Source organism: Sminthopsis crassicaudata, chromosome 4 (assembly GCF_048593235.1).
Source record: "Sminthopsis crassicaudata isolate SCR6 chromosome 4, ASM4859323v1, whole genome shotgun sequence".
Taxonomy (NCBI): domain Eukaryota; kingdom Metazoa; phylum Chordata; class Mammalia; order Dasyuromorphia; family Dasyuridae; genus Sminthopsis; species Sminthopsis crassicaudata.
Genome location: NC_133620.1, coordinates 346,342,685 through 346,362,284, shown reverse-complemented (window position 1 = coordinate 346,362,284; position 19,600 = coordinate 346,342,685). Strand labels below are relative to the sequence as shown.

Sequence of the window (19,600 nt, the reverse complement as noted above, 5' to 3'; positions counted from 1 at the left end):
AGAATATTTTTTCCTCAAACTTATTTTGCTGACTAATCACCCATTTCCCTCCCCCCTTTTCATGGCTACATCCCAGGATTCTGTCTTGGGTCTTCTTCTCTAAGTATAATCTCTTATTGATCTCATTGTCAGCTCCACCTGGGTGCCCTTAGAGATCTCCAAATCATCACAACCCAAACAGAATTCATGGTCTTTCCCCAAAACTTGACCCCTCTTCCAATTTTTCTGTTCCTGTCAAAGATACTGTCATCTCTCCGGTCACCCAGGGTTCACAAATTAGGGATCATCCTTAAGTCATCCATACTACCTATATCCAAAGATTTGCCAAATCCTTTTAAATCTGTGTCCAAAACATCTCTATATGTATCTCATCTACACATTTATCTTCTATACTTACACCCAAGTTTAGTCCTCACTACTTTAGTGCAGACTATTGCAATGACCTCCAATAGGTCTCACATCTCTTCCTCTCCACTTCATCCTTCTACAAACGGATATTCCAAAAGCACAAGTCTGATCATCCGTACCCTACCTAAAAGCTTCTTCTTCTTGTTGTTCAGTCGCATCCTACTCATCACACCGATGTTGTCCATGGGGTTTTCTTGGAGTGTTTGCCACTTAGGGCACTGAGCCATCTAACTGCCCCCAAGAAGTTTCATTGGTTCCCAGATTTCTCTATCATTTAAAGCCTTCCACCATCTGGCTCCAACTTGACCCTCCATGAAGATCATACATTACTGTCCTTCACATATTCTACCTTCCGGTCAAGGAGGTCCATCTTGAAGTCACTGCTAATTCTTTGGACTGTTAGTGCTCTTCTCCCTTCCTCCCCACACTGAAATGACTTTGTCACTGTTCTGTAAATGGCACGGGTGGAATGACCTCTGGGAGCTAGTTTTTGAAACAGGTGCAGAGATTCTCTGATTGATCCCAGCTTAAGCAACAACATGGAAACTTGGGAGGTTAGGGCTGTTTTCTAGCCATGTGTAACTAAAAGGCTTGTACCCTATAATGAATTAAAGTCTTCTAATTGACTGTGGAGCCAGAGGAACTTATGACTCAGGGATTGCTAAACCAGAACTGAGTGGGAATATGAAGCAGGCAGCCTGCCCTTATGTTGATTTCTTTCCTTTATGGCTGAGACAGTTGGATAGAGAAGGGTGACCTTCCTTATTTCCCCCCCAGTCATGGTGGCTGTTGGGAGCACATGGCTGCCCCTGCATCTGTGTTTGTTCTTTTCTGATCTTAGACAAGCGAGTATTCAGACATAGAAATGTCCAGGAAACATCGGCAATTGGAGCTGACGTTTCATTAGAGGTCTCACTGGCAGTCAGAGTTGAATATCAGTTGGAACAGTAATCACCAGAGCAATAGTGGGCAACAACAGAGGGAGTAGCTGCAGATGGATGGGAAGAGACAATCATCTGAGGATACTAAGCAGCTTCAGAGAGCACAACTCCTTACTTAGCTGTAAACTCCAGAAAAACATTCATTATTCCCCACTGCACCCCAATGGACGTTGTATGTATTGGTGTGAGGATATTCCTCAGGTTTATTCCTCAGGAGGGAAGTGATGATTATTTTATACCATTATTTTTAATATATATATATTGATTAATTGTTAATAAAGAGCATGGAGGCTTTCAAGTGACATTATTTTAAAAAAAAAAAGTCCCTCAAGATTACACTTGGAAGGAAAGCAGTTAGCCATTTTCTGGAAACCATAACATGTTCAATTGAGGGCCCAGTCAGGGGTACTGCCTATTATACGTCTTGATACATATACAATTTTTCCCCAATTGAGTATAAGCCTTGAGTTCATTTCCATTTTGTATCTATATTTCCTGAATCTAGCTTATAATAGTCCCTAGCATATAAGAGAGACTCAATATATTTTTGATAAATTTCATTGAATTTTACAGACGAAACTCAAGCCCATAGACACAAAACGGATCATACAACTGAAGGTAAAATTCAACAGCAGGTCCCCTAGTTTTAGGCCTGGCCCTCTTTCCTATCTATCACTTTTAGATCTATGTCTGCTGCCCCAGTCTTTCCCCTGAGCTCTAAACTCCCCTCTCTCAATGCTTGGTAGGTTTTTTTTTTCACCTAAATGTTCTCCAGGTACCCCAAACTCAGAATTTTCCAAATTAAACTCATCATTTTATTCCAAAACTTGCTCTTCCCCCAGACTTGCCAGTCTCTGCCACTGATACCACATTCTCTCAGTCACTCATACTTGAAACCTGAGTCATTTTTCACTCCTACCTCTTCAGTCCCTCTCTCTAGTCACTGAGCCCTGTCAAGTTCTTCCTTCACAATGTTTTTTTTTTAAATCTCTCCCTTCCATTCTAAACCAAGCCCATCTCTTTTCATAGATATATTATTGAAGAAGTTTTCCAATTGGCCTCCCTACCTGTGATTCCATTTATTGATATTTATTTATCGATTTTATCATATTTATCAATTATTTTTTCAAATTTGTCAATTTATTCATAAAGGTAGGGAGAGAAAAATTGGCTTTTTGTTCATTCAAAAATAAATAAGTTTAAAACACATGCAGAAGACTCCTCAAAATTCTAAAACCTCTTCCATTATTCTCTATAATCTCCTGAAGAAGATTGAGATTTGTTAATCCTGTCATTCAAGACCTTCCACAATTCACTGACATGAAGCTTCTACTCCATCACACTGCTATCTTTGATGAGATTCAGGAAGAGTAATTTCAACACCAAATGATGAGTTTGAGATCCAGCACCAAATGTTAGAGTTTGAACATATGACAACTTCACAATGGCTTTCTCCTTGCCAAAAGATGCGTTTATTTACAAGAAGAGGTTACAAACAATACAAAGAAGTAAAATAGACCCAGGAGTGGTAAATATGAAATAGATTTGGGAGAAATCTAGCAAGGAAAGGGGTTTTAATAATTAAAGCCAGTAGAACTCATAGTTAACCAGGAGAAAGGGAATATACCATGAGGTGGGAGTATGCTGTTGACTGGCAGACTAAATCCATAGAGAAGTTTAGCACCCTAAAAGAGTTAATTAGCTATAACAAGGAGAGAGACATCATGAAGCATAGGAAAAGGGGATGGGAAAAGAGATACCATGAAGCAGGACCCTGTGGCAGGCTAACCCAAAAGAGATTCAGCAAAGATGGTGTAGAACATGGGTAGATTTATAGAGGAAATTTACCCTTGGGGTTTTGACATCATAACTTAATTTTCTGATTAAATACAGTAAGGTGGGGCTTATCAAGACCTCCAGAGGGGTGATGGAATTATAAGGCTGAGCTGCTCCCCTTCAATACCTTTCCCTGCTTGCCTCAGTGAGATTATAATCTTCTTAAAGGAGGGAAAGGGACCCACATGTACAAAAATGTTTGTAGCAGCCCTTTTTATAGTGGCAAGAAACTGGAAACTGAATAGATGCCCATCAGTTGCGAAATAGCTGAATAACTTATGGTATATGAATGTTATGGAGTATTATTCTATAAGAAACGATCACCAGTATGATTTTAGAGAGCCCTGGAGAGACATGAACTGATGCAAAGTGAAGTGAGCAGAATCAGGAGATCATTGTACATGGCAACAACAAGATTATACAATGATCAATTCTGATAAACATGGCTCTCTTCAACAATGAGATAATTCATACCTGTTCCAATGATCTTGTAATGAAGAGAGACATCTACACCCAGAGAGAGAACTGTGGGAACTGGATCACAACATAACATTCTTACTGTTTTTGTTGTTCGCTTGCATTTTGTTTTCTTATTCATTTACTTTATTTTTTGATCTGATTTTTCTTGTTCAGCAAAAGAATTGCATAAACATGTTTATATATATTGGATTTAATATATATTTTAACATGTTTAACATATATTGGATTGATTGTCATCTAGGGGAAGGGGTGAGGGGAAGGAGAAAAGCTGAAACACAAGGCCATGCAAGGACAATGTTGTCAAATTATCTGTGCATATGTTTTGAAAATAAAGAGCTTTATTTTAAAAAATGTTAAAATTGTTTTTCATGTAATTGGAGGGAAAATACTAAATAAAATTTTTAAAAGATTAAAAAAAGAGAGAGATTATAATCTTATCAGTACTTCAGACTCTGACAATCCCACCTAGTTACTTAGAACCTCATCATTTTTCCTAGACAGACTGGTCTTTCCCATCTGCTCCTTGTTTCACCTTCAGTTTTGCTCATATCATTTCCCACCTCCACCCCAAATGTCCTCTTCTATCTGTACTCCCTCTACTCCTGCACTTCCTCATTCCATGATCTCATCAGTCCCCATGGCTTCTTCTACCACCTCCATACAGATGACTCTCAAATCTACAAACCCAGCCAGCTCTCATCTCTCACTTGATCTCCAGTTCCACAGCTCCATCTATCAGTTTGAGATCAACATTTGAATATCCCATTATTATTGCTATTTTTCAGTCATGATCCACTCATTCTAACCCCATTTGGGGGTTTGTTGGCAAAAATACTGGAATGGTTTGCTGTTTCCTTTCTCCAATTCATGAGGAAACTGAGGCACACATGGTGAAGTGACTTGTCCAGAATCACACAGTTAGAGGTTTGCCCATTTTTTTTCACCCAGCTCATTTTACAGATGAGGAAACAGAGACAAACAGAGTAAAGTGATGTTCCCAGGGTCACACAGCTAGTTGGTGTCTGAGGTCAGATTTGAACTAAAGAAGATGTATTTTCCAGATTCCCAGCCCAATGCTCTATTCATTGCACCACCCATATTACACCATCCTATGTGCATTTTAAACTCAACATGTCTTGAAAGCAAGATCAGCTTTTCATCCCTTAAATCCAATCCACCTTCTACCTTCTCTATTTCTGTCCCTACTCTTTACTTTAACATAGCTACCATTCTCAAGCAATTGCTGTCTCTTTACTTTTTTTTTTTAACAGTTTTATCTCTTTAATATCTTTAGCACCCATTTCCTTCTCTCTACTCATATCACAATCACCCTAATCCTGGCTTTCATCATTTTTTGCCTGAATTATTGCAACAGCCTCCTAATTGGTCTCTCTGCTTCCAAACTCTCCCCTTTCCAATGAATCAATCCTCCATATAGCCTCCAAATTAATATTCCTAAAACTTAGGTCAGGCCATATCCCTCCTTTGCTTTAAAAAAAAATCAGTAGCTTCCCCTTGAAATGCAAACTCTTCTATCTGACATTTAAAGTCCTTCACAATTTGGCTCCAGCCCATCTTTCCAGGCTGATTAAACATTACTCTCCCTCATGCATTCTGTGCTGTGGCCAAATTGGTCTCCTTTTAGTTCCCATACACAGCATCTCATCTCCCGCCCCTATGCCTTTGCTGCCCTCCATTTCCTATTCATCCCTCCCTCTTAGAACTCTTAGCATCTTCAGCTAAGTGGTCCAGTGGTTAGAACACTGGAGCCTGGAATCAGGGAGACTTGAATGCCAAACAAGCCTTACTAGCTGTGTGACTCTGGGCGAGTTCCTTAACCCTGTTTGCCTCCGTTTCCTCATCTGTAAAATGAGCTGGACACAGTAAGATGGGGCCACCCATGACCTCGGCAGAGCATTGGACCACAATCCCCCATCAGTGCTCTTCCCTGCTTGCCTCTGGGAGTTATCTATCAGAACTTCAACTTTTCTCTGCCAACCCTACCTAAGTTACTCAGGACTCCATCAGTGAAGGGAGCTTAGAGCTTTCTTTTGTCCCCACCACATTCTGCCTTTTTCACACTTACTTGTGGACCTCTTTCTCCTCCTCTCTGACTAGAATGTAGAAAGCAGAAACGTGGGACTTTTTTCTTTCTTTTTGTATCTCCGACACATAACAGAATGCTTTGCACTTAATAGGAATTCAATAAATGTTCGTTGGTCTGATTCGAAGTGACTAGACTTTGGGCACGTCACCTCATCTTTGACCGAAAGCTCATCATCTCAGGGTCTCAGTTTTTTCATTTGTTAAATGGGATTAATAATATTGTACCATTTGTCTCACAAAATTTGGGGAGAGGTTTAAATGAGTTAATGTATCTGAATAATTTTTAAAGCCCTAAAGCCCTCTACAAATGGCAGTTGTTACAGTTATTTTATAGACTTTTCTATTCTTAAGCATCTGCTAGTGTACATCTTCTCTTTCCAAGGAAACCCAAAGACCAGGGACCCTTAAGGGAATGGGACAAAATCTCTAACTCCCCCACACTGCTGAATGCGCCAATAGGCATCCAGGAAATAAACAGTGAATGAATGAACGGTTGGATGGATAGCTAGGAATTCTCTAGCCTCCTCCATATGGGCAAAGCACACAATTGACTATTGTCAAAGCCACAGGATGTTGCTTGGTCCTGGGTGCCGGATCCCTAATTGTCCACCAGGTGGCAATCTGACCTCACTTTACCACCTACCCTCTCCCACCTACCCAACAGTGATGTAACATTTCACCAGTCCTGACGCTGACTCTCCACCGCCCCCTGGGGGACCCTAATGCCAAATACAAACAGACCTGGGGTTGCCCCAGGAGCTTTGGGCTGAGCGCCAGAAATCTACGTTTTGGGTTTGGGTATCCCACAGTAGCCCCAATTCTCCTGATCCCTGTAACCTGCTGATAGGATTTCACTCTTTGCATTGGATTGATTATATTGGATCATCTATTTACACTGATTGTACATGAGACCAGAGAGCTGAGGAAATCTAGAACCTGAAGATGAGCTATACAAGGCTCCTGAACCCCTCTATATCCTTCCAACAAAAAACAACAACCAAAGAAAATTCCTCCTTTCTTCCTCATTTAAATGGAATTTGGGGAGGGCAGTTGTTACCCTGATGTTTAATAAAACAAAAAACAACTCCAAACACCCATTTTTTCTTAAAACAAGAATGATTATGTCATTGCACTTGTTTGTTGCATCTTTATTTCTAATGCCTTTTTTTTCCCCCAAAGCAAATACCAAATGATTCACAAAAGAATATGTCTTAGGGGCAGTTGGGGGGGGGGGGGGCAGTGGATAGAGCACCAGCCTTCATGTCAGAAGGATCTGAGTTTAAATCTGGTCTTAGACACTTAACACTTCCTAGCTGTGTGACCCTGGGCAAGTCACTTAACCTCAATTGCCTTAGGAAAGAAAGAAAGAAAGAAAGAAAGAAAGAAAGAAAGAAAGAAAGAAAGAAAGAAAGAAAGAAAGAAAGAAAGAAAGAAAGAAAGAAAGAAAGAAAGAAAGAAAGAAAGAAAGAAAGAAAGAAAGAAAGAAAGAAAGAAAGAAAGAAAGAAAGAAAGAAAGAAAGAAAGAAAGAAAGAAAAAGAAAGGAAGGAAGGAAGGAAGGAAGGAAGGAAGGAAGGAAGGAAGGAAGGAAGGAAGAGAGAGAGAGAGAGAGAAAGAAAGGAAATATGTCTTGTGGGGTTAGGGCAAAAAATGAACACAAATGGACTGAGATAGGATTTTAACCCATTATTCACCTACATCTCTACTAAAGTTCTACTCCTAACCTGTGACCCTTTGAATGCCGTCAGAGAGAAAGCTAAGAAACACCCTACCAAGTGAAGGTTCAGTTATAGGTCTAGTGGAAACTTTAAGTCCATTGTCTGAGGAAAAATGGGCCATGGTTCAGAGGAAGGAGCACTAGAACTGGGTTCTAAACATGCCTGTCCCTTCCTACCTGTATGACCTTGTAATCTCTTTGGATCTGTTTTCTCTTTTATTAAATAAAATGAGGGAGTAAGATTAGAACAGCGGTTCTTAACCTGGGGTCTATGGATTTCATGGATAAATTTCACAAGATCCATGAATTTGGATGGGGAAAATAATTACATTTTTATTTTTAATATAATTGGTTTATTTTTATAATTCTAAGATATTAATTTTATGCATCTAAAAGCATTCATCTGAGAGGGGGGCCATAGGCTTCCTCAGATTGTCAAAAGGGATCTATAACAGAAAAAGAATGCCTGACTGAGATGATTTCTAAGGTCCCATTACCTTCTGGCTTGAAATGTAGGAGACTATGACCTTCTTATCTATGACTGAGCAAAACTGCTGAAGGATAACTTGAGTCTGGATGAGTAGAAACATTTCCTGATAGGGATGCATTGGGGAAATCCTAATGTGGATGACTCTTGTATCTCCCTTCCTGGAAGCCTTTTCAAGCCAAAGGAGAGTCCTACATGTACAACAAAGTCCTTTGTGTAGGGATATAAGATTATTTCTCAGATTTCTGCAAACTTAAAGTGTCTGTAGTTTTAGAATAGGGAAAAATAAAATAGAAGCCAGAGCTGGAGGGGACCTAAGAGATCAATTAGTCCAACCTCTTCATTGTTTAGATGCAGAAACTGAGACTCAGGAGGAAAAGTGGTTACCCAAAATTATTTATTCTGTTATCAGCAAAGGATTCTTTAATTTTCTAAAAGAGTTTGAATCATGGCACAGCATTGCTCATTATCTCACAAAAATCTATCTTATCTCAAATTCCAAAATATTCACTATTTCCTTTTCAGAATTGTGGAGTAGTAGGATTGTAGTTAATAGTAATGCTAGGTGGTTCAGTGGATAGAGCACCAGGTCTGGAATCAAGAAGACATGAGTTTAAATTTGGTGTTAGAAACTTATTAGCTGTGTGACCCTGTACAAAGCCCTTAAACTCTAAATTCCTCATCTGTAAAATAGGGATTAGAAAACTACCTCTCTCCCCAAGGTTATTATATCAAATGAAATAATGTTTGTAAAGGTCTTAGCATAGTGCCTGGCACATTTCAGGCATTAAATGCTAGCTATTGACCCTGGGCAAGTCACTTAGCCCAATTTGCCTCAATTTCCTTATGTACAAAATGAGTCAAAAGAGGAAATGACAAACTGCTTCAGTGTCTTTGCCAAGAAAATCCCAAATGGGTTCACAAAGCGTCTGACACAACTGAAAAATGACTTAATAATAAATTATTATTATTATTACATAGCAAAACTTCTCCTATTTGGTAAGTATTCCCAGAATTCTTCCTCAGAGTCTTACTCCTTTCTCCCTCCTTCCCAGAAACTTCTAACAAACATACCCACAGTGATGAGGGAATTTAAAGCAAAAAAAAAAAAAAAAAAAGATGCCAGGAGGTATACTTAGCTGGATAAAACTTCATGGAAGTGGAGGAAAGGGGGCTTATCACCAAAGGATTCAGTGAAAAAGACTTACCTTTTCTCTCATCAAAGAGGAGAGATAGTGAGCTACAGGTAAAAAATGGGGAAAACCTTCTTAGAACTGTCCAGCATATATACTCTGGTTTCTCTTAAGATTGTATAAATCTTTCATCTTTTACCAACGTATTGGTCCTTACTTGCACAATATCATGGGTAGAATGCTGGATTTGGAGCCAAGAAGACCTGGGTTTTAATTCTGCTTCAGACATACTGGTTAGCTGTGTAACCCTGGAAAAGTCATTTTATTTTTCAGCATGCAAAACAGGGATAAATATAACACCTACCCAAGCGGCTTATTATGAGGATCAAATGAGATAATATATGTTTAAAAATTGTTTTTTGTTGTTGTTCAGTCATTTTGGTCATATTCAGCTCTTTGTGATCCCATTTGTGGTTTTCTTGGAAGAAATACTGGAGTAATTTACCATTTCCTTCTGAAGTTCATTTGACAGATGAGGAAACTGAAGCAAACAAAATTAATGACTTGTCCAGGATCACACAGCTAATTTTTTAAAAATGGCTTTACAAAACTTAAAAGCATTATATAAATGCCAGCTATGGCTATTATTCTTATTACAAGGCAGAGTTTTTTGGGAAAAGGGATAGTAATTGAGTTTGAGAGAGAGGGTCAGAGACAAAGACAAAGAGAGATAGAGACAGAGAGGTAGAGATACAGAGACAAAAAGTAGAAACCCACACAGATAGACAGACAGACGAGAGATAGAGACACAGAGAGGACAAAGAGAGAGAAGACAGACAGAGGCAGAGAGACAGAGACAAAAAGTAGAGACTCATACAGATAAACAGAAAGACAGAGAGAGACAGAGATAGAGAGAAAGAGACAGAGACAGAGACAGAGGACAGAGACAGAGAGAGACAAAGAGGATAGAGATATAAGAGATACACAGACAGAGGATATAAAGTAATGGGCATATATTAGAGAGAAGGGATAGATAGATAGATAGATAGATTGATTTTAACCAGGAGAAGCACTGTTATTCAGAGCTGGGACTTGCTTGACCCCTGGGCTTTGACTCCCAATGTAGAACTCTGCACTCCCTTTGGGAAGGAGGGGAGCCCTCCCAGTGAAGTGATGACTGAGCAAAGCTTTCTCCCTCTCTGACCTTAGAAATGACCCTCTGTTAGGCACAACTGCAAAGCCTGCTGAGTTGTCTCTACAAGCTGCCCCAACTGCAGCTTTCCTCTCAGACATCCCCAATGGCTAGCTTCGTCTGGAATGTCTTTTGTTTCTTCTTATGGCTTTTGAAGGGTCACTGTTTAAATACATATCTACAACTCTCCACCTAGCCCAGCAGTTCTCCCCTGGGAACTGATCATCCAAGTCCGTGGTGTAATAATAATAATAATAAAATGGGGGCTTGGCAATGCATCCTAAAACACTTTTTTGTTTGTCTTCCTCATTACACTAGCTCAAGCTGATATTAAGATTCATCTGCATTCCCTGTGCACACACAGACTGACAGATGGTGGGGGAGGTGGCTGGGGGCTGGAGCAGGGGGGAAGCCATCCTGTGATAAAACCTTGGCCTTGGACAATCCACAGAGCACAGAACCCACAGGCCAAGCACTGAGAAAGGGTTTTCTAATCCCTTCTGAGGAGGGGCCCCCTTCTCAGTCTGAGAGATGGATTTAAAATGTAGAGACTTACATCAGACCTCAGAGGTTAGATGATATCTCCCATCTTCCAAGATTCCAATAATATTACAGGAATCTTCCACCTCATTTCCCCCCCCCCCATATGATATAACAGTTTCCCTCAAAGAACACTGATGAGAATTAAACGAAGGTATTTCCTGATTAGGGAGGGATCAGAGGATCATAGATTGAGAGCTCGAAAGTGCCTTTGAGGCCATTATGTCCAGTCTCTTCATTTTACAGATGGATAAACTGAGGCACAGAAAAGTTAAATGAAGGTAGTAAGTATATGAAATGAAGGCCCTCATTTTGGGGGATCACTTTTATTAGCCTCATTTTGTTCTCCCTTTTAATTTGCTTTTGGAGGCCATTTGGAAGCAACTCTGCCTGAAACTGTTGAATACCTGGCACCCTGACTGCCAGGCTTGGATGAGTGAACCACAGATAACAAGAAGCAGTTAAAAAAAAAAAGAAAAGAAAAAAGGAAGGAAGGAAGGAAGGAAGGAAGGAAGGAAGGAAGAAAGAAAGAAAGAAAGAAAGAAAGAAAGAAAGAAAGAAAGAAAGAAAGAAAGAAAGAAAGAAAGAAAGAAAGAAAGAAAGAAAGAAAGAAAGAAAGAAAGAAGGAAGGAAGGAAGGAAGGAAGGAAGGAAGGAAGGAAGGAAGGAAGGAAGGAAGGAAGGAAGAAAGAAAGAAAGAAAGAAAGAAAGAAAGAAAGAAAGAAAGAAAGAAAGAAAGAAAGAAAGAAAGAAAGAAAGAAAGAAAGAAAGAAAGAAAGAAAGAAGGAAGGAAGGAAGGAAGGGAAAGAGGAAGGGAGAGAGGAAGGGAGAGAGGGAGGAAGGAAGAAAGAGAAAGGAAAAAAGGAAGGAAGGATGGAGTGAGGAAGCAAGGAAAGAAGGTAGGAAAGAAGAAAGGAAGAAAGGGAGGGAGGAAAGGAAAGGAGGGAAGGAGGAAGAAAAGAAGAGAGAAAAGAGAGAAAAAGAAACTGTAGGAGTTCTGTCCATCACAGAATTGCCCCCCCCCCATTCAGCCACACTCCAAAAGCCATAGTCACCAGTTCTGACCTATCACTCACTATTCAATTAATAAACTTGAATTGAGCACCTACTATATACAAAGTCCTTTTGAAGATTAATGAGATGGACTCGGGGAAAAACCTGCATCCAGGATTAGGGTCTTGTCTTCAGCCTCACAGAAAAACCTTCAGAAAGGGGTCAGATGAGAACAGGTCAAAGAGGGTGAGAAAAGATGGTCAATGCCCCTAGATTGGGGGGTGGGTGATTGAGAAGGAAGTGACTATCTCTAAATCAGAGGAAATGCTGTGCCCAAACTTGGAGACAAAAACTTGGCAAATGGGCAGACTTAGCCTAGACTTCCAGAAGAGGGAGAATCTGAAAAGAATTCAGAGGGGAAAGTATCTTTTCTCTCTGAAAGGTTTTTACCGATGAGACACGGGGTGATTTTAAGGAGGCCCCAGGTTAGCCGCAGGAAGTTCCATAGGTCTAAGCAGGATCACTCTTCCCCTCTACAACGCACCCTCCCCTCGGAGTTGGGGACAAGGCTGATTAAGGTGAACGGATTCGCTTGGCCAATACAAGCCAGCACCTGGTTTTAGAGTCGCCTAATCCAATCTGTGTCAAACGCAGACAGAAATGGAGGCCATCAAACCACACCTAAGCATTATTTATTGATTCAGGGAAACAAATACCAATATTATCCATGTTTTATCACAATTTTATTAAATACTTTCAGTTGAGTTTTAATATGGTATGGAGTTTGGTGGGGTCGCACCCGGTGGAGTGAGTGACATCTCTGTCCCAGGGTCACAGTCAATATGTCAGAAGTGGATTTGAATTCAGGTCTTTCCGGCTGGGAAGCAGCGAATCCACGACGGCTCTTCTAGAGATGGGTGGGATGGATTTCTGGATCTGATGATTCCTGGAGAGCCCTGCTCCAGGGGGACTGACTGAGTAAGGTCACAAGTGCACTTCAGCCCTGGCCAGGAGCTGTCCTTTAGCCCCAAAGCCTGGCTCCTAGCTGGGAGGACAGGGCGCCTGGGTCCCCGGGCCTATGGGCCGGCAGGGGAGGAGTTAACTCCGGAGGTGCCGGCTCGACTCACTGTACCTGCTGCCGCCGCCGCTGCCGGTGGGAGGGAGAAAGGGAGGGACGAGGAGAGAGGGAGCCGGCTGGGCGGCGGGAGCGCTCCAGTCTGGGCCCGCGCTATAGCCGGGAGCAGAACGGGAGGGCTCCGGAGGAGTGGGCAGACAGTGAGGGGGGCACGTACGCCAGGGGGCGCGCCAGTCCGAAGGGGTGGGCTGCCAGGCTGGGGATAGATTTCACCTCTGGCATTAGGGCTGCAAAAAAGAGGGGCTGCGAGATAGTCCCTCGCACATCTGGAAGAACAAGGGGGCCCAAGGGCGGCGGCGCCGCCGGAGCCGAAAGGCGCGCAGGACGCACATCTGGACCCCAGGAGCGGTCGCGCAGCTGGATCCAGAAAGGAGCTCAGAACGCACAGCTGGGACTTAGGGGTGGTGGTGGTGGTGGGCTAACACCTCGAACAGCTGCAAGAGGAGAGGACGGCCACACAGCTGGACTAAAGCAGGGGGCGGGGCCCATCGTAGACAGCTGGAAGTGGGAGGGGCGCTCCCCGCAGGGAGCCGGAGAATGGAACAGTGAACCCAAAAGAGAGGGGCAGGTGAAGGGGGCAAGGTGGTACCCCCAGAGGAAGAAGGGAAGGAAAATGCAACTCACTCGCTGCTGCTTCGTGTTCCTGGTGCAGGGCAGCCTTTATCTGGTGAGTAGCCCGCGGGAAGCTGGGCGGGGAGGGCCCTGGGTCTCTAGGCATGAGGGAGGGGGGAGGAAGGCGGGAAGCTTCGGAGGACCAAAACTTTCTCTCCCACCCCCACCTCCCAACTTCCCGAGGCTGGACGTAGAGAAGCGAGAGTCCCGGGGCTGGGGCAAAGAATTGTGCGGGAAAGGGTTAATGGACCCGGCGGGTTGGGTGGCACGTCCCTCCCACAGTGACTCCCTGGTGAGGGAGAGGAGAGGAGAATTGAAGGGGGAGGGCCGGAGACAAGTCCTAAAGGGTACTGGGGCCCTCTCTTACGGGACGAACCCCAGGATGTTAACCCAAGGGCTGCCTCCCGCCGCCCCCCCACTCCCGCCTTCTGGGCAACTGATCTTAGCCCTCGGGGAATAGAGGTAAATAGATGGCAGGAAGAACTCGTAGATTTTACTGTGGATGGTGGGCCGTTCCCCCTTACCACTTCCCCCCAGGCTCTGGGTCCCCCAGCGCGGAGTCAGATCTGAAGAGGGTCCGGCCCCCACCTCCCTGCCTCTCTCTCTCCTTCGCTCCCTCCCTTCCTCTCCGCCTGTTGTTTTCCTCTCTTCTCTCGGCTGCGCGCAGCCCAAGCCCCACAGGACTCTGGCAGCCGGCTCCCCGCCCCGGGCTCTCTCGGCAGCTGAGCGGAGCTCCCTGATTCCCTGTTCCCTTTTTCCTGCTTTCCGCCCATCGCCACGGAAACAAGTCCCCCTCCCCAAACTCCTGGACTTCTCCCTCCAATGGCCACTTGTGTTTCTGACCCACCCCCCTGCCCGCACAAGGAGTCTGTCTCTTACACTTGTTCCCCAGCTCCTACCTGACATGCCCCCATGTCACCTTTTTTCCCTCAACATCTTCAAATCACTCCTTAAATCTTACGTGGAAACCCGATCCCAGATGCACATTTCTGGCCCTGTGCCATCAACAAATCCCACCCCTCCCCCACCCTAATAAAACAGTCCTCTCTTCTCAGCCAGCCACCTGTGGCCTTCATCTCTACTCCACACCTCCATCCTCAGCTCTACGCATCTGGATCTGCGACTCCTAACCCTTAGTCTCCCTCCGGACCCATGTCCTCTCATCCCTTATCTCTAGATCCAGGAAGATTCACCTGGCAAGGGGGAGTCCAGTCAGTCAATCAATAAACATTTATTAAGCCCCTAGTATGTGTCAGGGACATGATACAGAGATGGATACACAGTCTCTGACACTGACAGAAGGAGAGAGAGGTATTTCAAAAGAAGCAGTAGTGTCCTTCAGAAAGATAAGGACATCAGTCCCCTTATCACTAGATAACCTATTTATTACTGACTCTTTTCCAAGTCAGAATCAGGGAGCTGTCCAGCATTTTCCATATGCCATTCAGTGGACCTAAGTCAATATCCGGAAACACATGCAAGCCCAACAAAGACATACTTACAAAAATGCCCCTGCACACATACTGTGTTACCTTCAGGCTACCATGCCTGGGCTAGATTCCCTCAGATTGTCCATATGCTTGGACATCCTTTCCTAGCAGCACCCTTTCCCTTCCTCTCTCCTCTAGAAAGATCTGTCAAGGGAGAGAGAAAATTGGCATTCTCTAGCTCAGCTATGTCTTGGGAGGTGACTCTCTCCTTGTCTGCCTCTCTGCCACACCCCCCCCCTTCCTCTCTCTTTTTCCCTCCACATATAGATACATAAATAGATCTCTATTTAGAGTATGTGTATACATATGTATACAACATAACATATACATGCATCCTTAGTCATGAATACAAGCCCTTTGTGGTTTGGTCCATGTTGATATTCCACTGTCTGCCCTTTTTATGTCTGGGCATCAGTTTCCAAATAGTATATCCTATATAGATGGAATGTGCTATCTCAGATTAGGTGCTGTATTACTTCCTTTGCTAGTGAGATTTCAGGAGCAAAAGCCTCAAAATTGAAAGCATAATAATGATGGCAATAATAATAGGGGAAAAAACTCATACATACTGCTTTAAGATTCACAAAGGGCTTTCTTACAATAAACTAATGAGCTTCATGATGTAAGCATTATTATTTCTGTAAAGCTTAGAAAAAGTGATTTGTTTCTGATCACATAGTAGTAAATGTCCCAATTGGAAATCAAACCCAGATCTCTCCTGACGGCAAGTTCAGTGTTTATTCTACTACAAAGGAATTGGGAATGTGAGGAAGGGGAAAAGAACACGAAAGAAACAAGAGAAACTTTCAACTTAGGGCAGATGTTCTTCATATGGTATGGGTTTAAAGTAGGAATGAGGAGTGAATACTCCTTTGTTCTATCAATCAATCAAAGGCATTTATTGTACCCACTCTGCACCAAGTACTGTGCTAGTCACTGAGGAAACAAGTACAAAGAATGAAACAATCCCTACTTTCAAGGTTCTTATAATCTAATGGGGGAGACAAGTGCATATAAAGTATATACACAGCATAAAAAGAATATATATATATATATATATATATATATATATAGCCTAAAACCAAATTAATATATGTGAAGTAGTTAAATACAAGGTAGCTTGGTGGGGGGAGGACACTAGCTTTGGGAGTCTCAGGAAAGACTTCATGTAGAAGATGGAACTTGAAGTATACCTTCAAGGAAGGGAGGGACTCATAGAACCAGAGATAACATCAGTAGTCTGGAAGAAGAGTTAGCAAAGACTTGACCATCTAGATTTGCTATGAATGGGACTCTCACCTTTCTCTCCTCCCACCTCCCCAGGTCATCTGTGGCCAAGATGAATCCCCCCATAGCTCTGATGACCCTGAACGTGATGATACTGAGGGACAACCTCGGTCTCGTGTGCCTCGGAAACGGGGACATCTTTCTCCCAAGTCCCGTCAAATTACCAGCTCCACACTCCTTGGGTTGCTGGCCCCACCAGGAGAGTCATGGGGGGACCCAGGACAGCCCCCTGCCCATTCCCACCATAGTGCTGCATCTCCTGCCAAGCTGAAAAAAATCTTTGGCTGGGGCGACTTCTATTCCAACATCAAGACAGTGGCACTGAATCTCCTGGTCACAGGGAAGATTGTGGACCATGGCAATGGTACCTTCAGTGTCCACTTCCAGCACAATGCCACTGGCCAAGGGAACATCTCTGTCAGCTTAGTGCCCCCCAGCAAGGCTGTGGAGTTCCACCAAGAGCAGCAGATATTCATTGAAGCCAAAGCATCCAAGAGTTTCAATTGCCGGGTGGAATGGGAGAAGGTGGATCGGGGCCGGCGGACCTCACTCTGCACTCATGACCCTGCCAAAACCTGCTCCCGGGACCACACACAGAGCTCAGCTACGTGGAACTGCTCCAAACCCTTCAAGGTCATCTGTATCTATATCGCCTTCTACAGCACAGACTATCGGCTGGTCCAGAAGGTGTGCCCAGATTACAACTACCATAGTGATGCTCCCTACTATCCTTCTGGGTGATGCCCTGGGTGGGTAGAGGGGAGGACCTTCAGGTACCTTCCCTCCCTCCATCAGGGGCTGAAAGGGATCATACTGCCAGAAAAAGTGGAGACCTGGGGGGGATGGGATGGGAAAGACTGATTTCTCAGCAGGAAGGGATAGTGGAAGAGAATTGTGGGGGGAAGTGATCAGAATAAGGGCTTTGGAGTGGAAAGTATGGAATAACCTTGAATATGTGAAATGGAAAAGGGATGGGTTCTAGGTAACAGACTTGCAGAAGACTATGACTTAGGGGTAGACATCGAGTTCTAGGATCTGGGAGGAGTGAGTTATTGAAGCCTCTGGTAAAGGTCTAAAATCAAATATCTAGGGATCAAGTGATATAGAGGCACCTAGAACCTTAGTTCCTTGGCCAATGTACTCAAGATGAGACAGACATGAGATGGTGGCTATCTTCAGAGAAAATGCAACATTGGAAAGGCTCAGGGAAGTTTAGAGTTGAGAAGGGCATTTCCAACAACCCTGTGGAAACAATTTGGCTTAGAAAAAAATGCCCATTCTAATGGTTGAGTGGTCAGCACCTAGTCTTTGAAGTAGGAGAGATAACCCATTGATCATAAAGGTCTCATGGAGTTAATGGAGCATCCTCCCACACCCCTCATCTTCAAGAGCCACAATCCCCAACTAATAAGGATCCTTAAGGAAATCCTACTTCCTAGTCTCAATGTTGGGAGGTATAGTCTGATGGGCTAAGATTTGCTAGGGTGTGGGAAGAGTCTTCTAACCCCAGCAAGAGATTCACTAGGCACAGATGGAAAGACATTCAAACATTGTACTATTAATGTCTCCTCCTCTGCCCCCCAATCCCTTCTGAGTTCCATCCTTCTGTACTGGGTATGTTTCCCCAAAGTAGTTTAGGAGGGGATTCAAAACACCCGAGTCCCCTCTGCAATCTCTGCTTCCTCTTCAGTTGGCTCTTGGTTGCCAGTTACTTGGGAAGAAGCAAGGCTGAATGAGACAGAGGGCACTGGGTCTCTGTTTCATTTGTTCTGTAGAGTCTAATGGGGGGAGGGGGAGGGTTTTGGTGGGAGGAAAGGGAGGGAAAGGGGATGTCTTGTAAAATTATCTTGAATGTCAATTTGTTTGCAGAATCATGTTTTTGGAACAGAGAATAAAGCATTCCCAGGACTTGGGAATCTTAGTTGTCTAAATGAGAGAAATGACATTTGCTTTACCTAAACTCCATCCCCATATCATTTCCTTATCCCTCATTGGTCCATTTGGTCTTGGAGACCAGAATTAGAGTTTCTGACCAATGTTTGGTGGTGGTCAGCTCGGGCTATGGGATTCTTTCATTTTTCCTGTCCTTCCAAGAGTCAGTGTCATGCAGATAAGGAGAGGATCACTGGGCTGTTTTGAGGATATTTATCATAACTACATGATCAAAGTTAGAAAAAATTTCATGCTGTTCCTTCTTCCTCTCCTGAAGTTTAGAAAAGCAGTTTTCAGGGGACAGAGGGAAGGGAAGGTAGACTCATGGAAGGGAAACTAAAGTCTAGTCTGAGTTTTGTCACTGAATTGCTGCATGACTTTAGGCAAATTCCTTTAAAATTTTTTTTTTCCCAATTTCTTCATCTGAGATAATGCTGAGAAGCTTCTAGATCTGGAGATTCCATGTTTCTAGAAAATCTGTGATTCTAAGTGATTTTGAAATGTAGAAATACTATTTAATTTTTGTATTATTTTATTTCTGCCTGCTGCCATCAGCACTCCCACTCTCCTCAAAAGAGACAGCTAATGATGTCTTATGAAGAGTTAAGAGTCAGTCATAAGAGCTTGTGCCTTCAGATTTTCTCTAGGAGGAGATGTATTGAATCAAAGGATGTGTCAACAAAGGAACAGGCAATGAGGGGTGATTTTTCAGAAGCCAACCACCTAGTACTGCCAGAGGCAATTGAGTGGGGTCTGGGAAGTGTGTGGTTACTAGGCAACCACTGCTGACCAGTTTTCTGACCCTTGGCCCCAAGGTCCTTCAAGGGTCAACATGGGAAAGGGAAGCAGTAGGGAGCCTCCTTAAACTCGACCCAGGACATAGCTCCTTTAACACATATCTGGAAGATTCAGACTTCAGGCCACCCCACTCTCCTTCACTATTAGCATGAGGACGCTATTTTTACTGGTTGGATGAGATGTAGAGGACCTTATCATTTGGTCAAGCATGTTCTCTGTTTGGAGGTAACCAGGACATGTCTGTGGATTGAAATCAGGGGATGGGGCATTAAGATGAGGGAGGGTGGAGATGGTCAGTGATGGCAATCCCTTTGCTTTTCTTTTTTCTCTGGAGAAGTGCCCCCCCCCATCTCCCCGAGACCCAACCTGAAAAATTAATTTTCACTTGTTCTCCTTGACCCTCATCCTGCTCCTCAAACCTGCAGAGATCCAGCTGCTGGCAGCAGCTGCACACCCTGGGCCTTGCATGCCCGACAAGTGCTCACTATGCAGGGGGTTGTTGCATTTTAATTACTT

General features: G+C 43.4%; 1 protein-coding gene across 1 annotated transcript; it reads left to right on the top strand.

Annotated features, from left to right (window-relative positions):
• The first annotated feature begins 13,076 nt into the window (after positions 1-13,076).
• NXPH3 (neurexophilin 3) lies at positions 13,077-17,220 on the top strand. The gene is made up of 2 exons (XM_074261199.1): positions 13,077-13,632; positions 16,391-17,220. Exons 1-2 carry the CDS (start codon positions 13,579-13,581, stop codon positions 17,093-17,095), a joined length of 759 nt encoding a protein of 252 aa, XP_074117300.1. The 5' UTR covers positions 13,077-13,578; the 3' UTR covers positions 17,096-17,220.
• Positions 17,221-19,600: the final 2,380 nt, after the last annotated feature.

Excerpts from the sequence above, each read along its gene's own strand:
- NXPH3 (XM_074261199.1), top strand. The coding sequence starts at position 13,579 with ATGCAACTCACTCGCTGCTGCTTCGTGTTCCTGGTGCAGGGCAGCCTT. Across the intron at positions 13,633-16,390 it reads TGCAGGGCAGCCTTTATCTG|GTCATCTGTGGCCAAGATGA; the intron begins GTGAGTAGCCCG and ends CCACCTCCCCAG.